The 5,282-nt window shown below is 47.2% G+C and overlaps 1 protein-coding gene across 1 annotated transcript in view; it reads left to right on the forward strand.

The window, feature by feature from the left end:
* The window catches only part of LOC308366553 (ephrin-B1-like), a gene marked incomplete at both ends in the record, with an annotated part of 46,989 nt that extends 43,561 nt beyond the window's left edge, over positions 1–3,428 (forward strand). Inside the window, 2 exons of the mRNA XM_080840270.1 lie at positions 70–192; positions 2,956–3,428. Coding sequence (XP_080696396.1) covers positions 70–192; positions 2,956–3,428 — 596 coding nt within the window. The remainder of the gene's footprint in view (positions 1–69; positions 193–2,955) is intronic.
* Between the last annotated feature and the right edge of the window lie 1,854 nt (positions 3,429–5,282).

Here is a 5,282-nt window from a genome sequence, read left to right on the forward strand (position 1 = left end):
CTCATTGCCTTGTTTGTTTGTTTGTGTGAGTTGTTGATGTGTTGTCTTGCGTTGTGTTTTGGCTGGCAGACCCTAATGCCATCCTGCCGGACCCAGTGGTGACGGATCTCCCGGGGCTGGAGGCAGACGCTGACTCCCTCCCGGCCAGCCGAGACGCAGACGCAGACGCATCGCCAGACACAGGCAACACTGGTGAGAGAGCTGGAGTGCACACACAGACTCACACACACACACACACACACACTCATGTACGCACTCAATTAGTGCACACAGATGTGCTTAAATAGAATGAAACTCACGAAAAACACACACAGACATGCAGACCGACAGACTGAATTAGTGTATACAGACGTAGAAATAGAAGTTGATTTATAAACTCTTAAATGAACTCAGACACACCCACACACACACACTCACACACATACACACACACACATTAACACACACACACACACACACACACACACACACACACACACACACACACACACACACATTAACACACACACATACACACATACACACACACACACACACACACACACACACACATTAACACACACACACACACACACACACACACACATTAACACACACATTAACACACACACACACACACACACACACACACACACACACACACATTAACACACACACACACACACACACACACACACACATTAACACACACACACACACACACACACACACACACACACACACACACACACACACACACACACATTAACACACACAGACACTCCCAAGACCCTTGTGCACTGCAGGCTCTTTCAGCACAAGCCCAAGATCCAAACAGATCCAATCAGTGATGGAGTCATGAGAGGCCATTAAACTCCCTGTGCTGAGCTGTGTGTGCTGTAGAGGAGACACAGAGGGAGAAGGGGAGGGGGAGATGAGTGGGATAGGGAGAGGGGAGATGAGTGGGATAGGGAGAGGGGAGATGAGTGGGATAGGGAGGGGGAGATGAGTGGGATAGGGAGGGGGAGATGAGTGGGATAGGGAGAGGGGAGATGAGTGGGATAGGGAGAGGGGGAACTTCTGGCATTCCCTCTCTCTTCTCTGGCCGTATAAAAAAAAAAAAAAAAAGCATTTTTTTTCTCCTCCACTCACATTTCAGTCACTGGAATAGTCATTTTTTTTGTCAAGGCTCTGTCCATCTAGGCCGAGGGCCAGGAGAGAGGATAAAACAAAATCAGATGTGCAACGGGGAAAAGAGAAAAAGAGAAAGAGAGAAATCTGCCTTCCCTGCAGATTCATTTTGTTCCAAGGCTTTTTTTTTGTTTTGTTTTTGTCTTCTTCAACATTTTGGTTTGTAATATAGTCCTATTTCCCTCCTTCTCCACCCCGTTTGAGAACCTGAACATTGGATTAGACATCGACAGGCCGTGTTTATTGCACCGGTTCTGAGAATCCTCTCTGCCTCTCGGCAGGCATCTGGCAACATGCATTATACATTACATACATTAGCTGCCATATATTACAGCTGACAGGGTTTTATTGCACGTCAAAACATATCTGTGGGTTTTATTTTTCCAAAAGATCAATTTTCTCTTCCCTCAAAAGCAATGATGTGAATGTTTGTCATATATCAAGCTGTGTGTGTGTGTGTGTGTGTGTGTGTGTGTTAGTGTGTATGTGTGTGTGTGTGTGTGTGTGTGTGTGTTAGTTAGTCTGTGTGTGTGTGTGTGTGTGTGTTAGTGAGTGTGTGTGTGTGTGTGTGTGTGTGTGTGTGTGTGTGTGTGTGTGTGTGTGTGTGTGTGTGTGTGTGTTAGTTAGTCTGTGTGTGTGTGTGTGTGTGTGTGTGTGTTAGTGAGTGTGTGTGTGTGTGTGTGTGTGTGTGTGTGTGTGTGTGTGTGTGTGTGTGTGTGTGTGTGTGTTAGTTAGTCTGTGTGTGTGTGTGTGTGTGTGTGTGTGTTAGTGAGTGTGTGTGTGTGTGTGTGTGTGTGTGTGTGTGTGTGTGTGTGTGTGTGTGTGTGTGTGTGTTAGTTAGTCTGTGTGTGTGTGTGTGTGTGTGTTAGTGAGTGTGTGTGTGTGTGTGTGTGTGTGTGTGTGTGTGTGTGTTAGTTAGTCTGTGTGTGTGTGTGTGTGTGTGTGTGTGTTAGTGAGTGAGTGTGTGTGTGTGTGTGTGTGTGTGTGTGTGTGTGTGTGTGTGTGTGTGTGTGTGTGTGTGTGTGTACAGACTGGCCAAATCAATCCTGTGCTCTTGTCCGGTACATTTGAGACATTCTAGTCTTTGCACAGTCATTCGGTTTGTTGCCATGGAAAACTAATACTGATCAAAATACAACTTTATACAAGTTTCCTCAGCATTGGAAATGCATCTGGTAACAGTAATGCTAATGGGATTAGATTGAAAGTGCTGATTTTAAGCTTTTTCTATTTCTATGAGATTTGAAGATTTCTTATCTGTCATTTGTCCATTCTTACAGAGGGTATTATTAGGAACTAGTTACAAATAAAGTTCCCTAAAGTTTCCTCAGTACTGGGAATGCCTCTGCACACAGCGGTGACAGTATGAGTTTTGAAGTGCTGATTTTAAGTTTTCTTATTTGTCCTCTTTCGTCAGACTCGGTTAACCAAGACCGTAAGACCGTAGTAGTGCTAGTATGAGTTTTGAAGTGCTGATTTTAAGTTTTCTTATTTGTCCTCTTTCGTCAGACTCGGTTAACCAAGACCGTAAGACCGTAGTAGTGCCAGTATGAGCTTTGAAGTGCTGATTTTAAGTTTTCTTATTTGTCCTCTTTCGTCAGACTCGGTTAACCAAGACCGTAAGACCGTAGTAGTGCCAGTATGAGCTTTGAAGTGCTGATTTTAAGTTTTCTTCTTTGTCCTCTTTCGTCAGACTCGGTTAACCAAGACCGTAAGACCGTAGTAGTGCTAGTATGAGTTTTGAAGTGCTGATTTTAAGTTTTCTTATTTGTCCTCTTTCGTCAGACTCGGTCAACCAGGACCGTAAGACCGGTGGCGGTGGCGGTGGCGGTGGCGGTGGCGGTGGCGGTGGTGGAGGCGGAGGTAGCAGCACTAGCAGTAGCAGCAGCGGCGGTGGAACCAGCGAGGGGTTCCTGGGCTCCAAGGTGGCCGTCTTCTCGGCCATCGGCGCGGGCTGCGTCATCTTCCTCATCCTCATCATCTTCCTGGTGGTCCTTCTCATCAAGGTGCGCAAGCGCGGGCGCAAGCCGTCTCAGCCGCGCCCCGGCCAGCTCACGCTCAGCACGTTGGCCAGCCCCAAGGGCTCGGCGGGCGTCGGGGGCGCCGGCTCCGAGCCCAGCGACATCATCATCCCGCTACGGACAGACAACAACTACTGCCCGCACTACGAGAAGGTGAGCGGCGACTACGGACACCCCGTCTACATCGTCCAGGAGATGCCGCCGCAGAGCCCCGCCAACATCTACTACAAGGTGTGATGAAGAGTGTGTGTGTGTGTTTGGGTGGGGGTGGGTGGGGGGGTTCACGGGGGGCGGCCAGGAAGGACAAAACTGGGGATGCGAAGCGATTCAGCCAGAGGAAGTGGCCCTGTGTGTGGAACCTTGATGGACATAAAGAAAATACAGGAGGAGGAAGGAAGAAGAGGAGAGAGAGAGAGAGAGAGAGAAAACACACTTGCCATTTTGAAGTTTGCTCAAGGACCTCTGGTGAACCACACATCTTTTTTTTGCTGTTTCTTTGTTGTTGTCGTTTTTTTTGCTTGTTTTTTTTTTTTTTTTAACAGCCTTGCCCTCCTTGAACCTGCAAGGTTGAACTGAACAACAGAGGCAGGAAAGGGAAGGGAAATTGGATGAGAGAAGTAGCAAAGGGAGAGATAGATCTCTGAACTATTTCTTGTTCTCTCTTGTTCCACCAAAAGTGTGGTGCCCAAGCCTCTTAGCCCTCGTCTTCTAGCTGCATAACGTGTGGTGATTGGGGGGGGGTTGGGGGGGGGGGGGGGGGGGGGGGCAAGCATTGTGATGGGCAGGGGTGGGTGGTTGTTCTGGAGGGTAAGGAGGGCAGAGGGGGGGTGTTACACCATAAAGAGTCACCAGAGGTCCATCATATGCCACTCAAAACCCCTGGAACAAAAGCAAACCACTTCCTGGGTTAGGCTTTGAAAAAAAAAAAAAAGAAAAAACACACACACACAAGGAACACTAAAACAGCCTCAAGTCAGCGTACTGAACAGGAACCAGAAGAGAGAAGAGAAGAGAGACTGAGTTTTCTTTTCACTCCCTTCCTCTTGAAATCAAACAAAGCCGTGAAGTTGCAGGCTGCCCGTCATAACACAGACCCTCTCTACGCTCAGGTTACAGGGCACAGCTAGATGACTTGACTGTAGGCATCTATACCCTTCTCACGCTTGTGATGTGATTGCCTTACTGTTTCTCAAGGTCTCACTCTTTTTCCTCACAAAGTATTAGTTTGAAGAAGAAAAAAAAAGACAAACAGTTGTATTAGGTTATTTTTTTTGTAAGTATGCGATATCTAATTGTGAAACATTTCACTTCTTTCTCTTCATTTTGTACCATCATCTCTCATGTTGTTGTTCCTTGAATGTTTTTCGGATGTCTTTTTTTTTCCTGTGATAATTGTACCAGGGGTTTCTCATTATATTTGTGGACATTTCAACAAACCCTCACACACACACACACACACACACACACACACACACACACACACACACACACACACACACACACACACACACACACACACACACACAGAGACACATGTGCCCTCACACGTAGTCAAAACCATACAGGTCTTTTTGGGTTTTTGCAGGCTTGGCCAGACTCCCCCCCACCCCCTAGACACACTATGGTATTTATGAGTCAGAGACTTGCGTTTCACAAGGTGTTACTGACTGCGAGCCCAGGCGTGTGTGTGTGTGTGTGTGTGTGTGTGTGTATGAGTGTGTGTGTGTGTGTGTGGTGTGTGTGTGTGTGTGTGTGTGTGTGTGAATGCGAGCCCAGGCGTGCACGCGGTGGGAGAAATGCGTAGGCTCCTGAAGCCCCTATGGCTACAACCTCCTGTCCTTACGAGGAAAGAGGGAGCCTGATGGGTAGCCAGAACTGGAGTTTCTGGCAGACTTAATGGGCGCCATTCATTAAAATTTCAGCACAGTAGGGCTGGTTATGACAGATGACATCGAAAATTAGCATTCGTTAAAGGACACGTTGCACTCCAACCAAAACCTGAAACCAGGGTTAAAACAACTCCCCCTTAGAAAGCCCTTCAGAAAAAAAGAAGACTTCGTAGCTTGCTGACATTTAATACCTGTGTGAAAT

This window comes from Sprattus sprattus (genome assembly GCF_963457725.1).
Source record: "Sprattus sprattus genome assembly, chromosome: 6".
Lineage (NCBI taxonomy): Eukaryota > Metazoa > Chordata > Actinopteri > Clupeiformes > Clupeidae > Sprattus > Sprattus sprattus.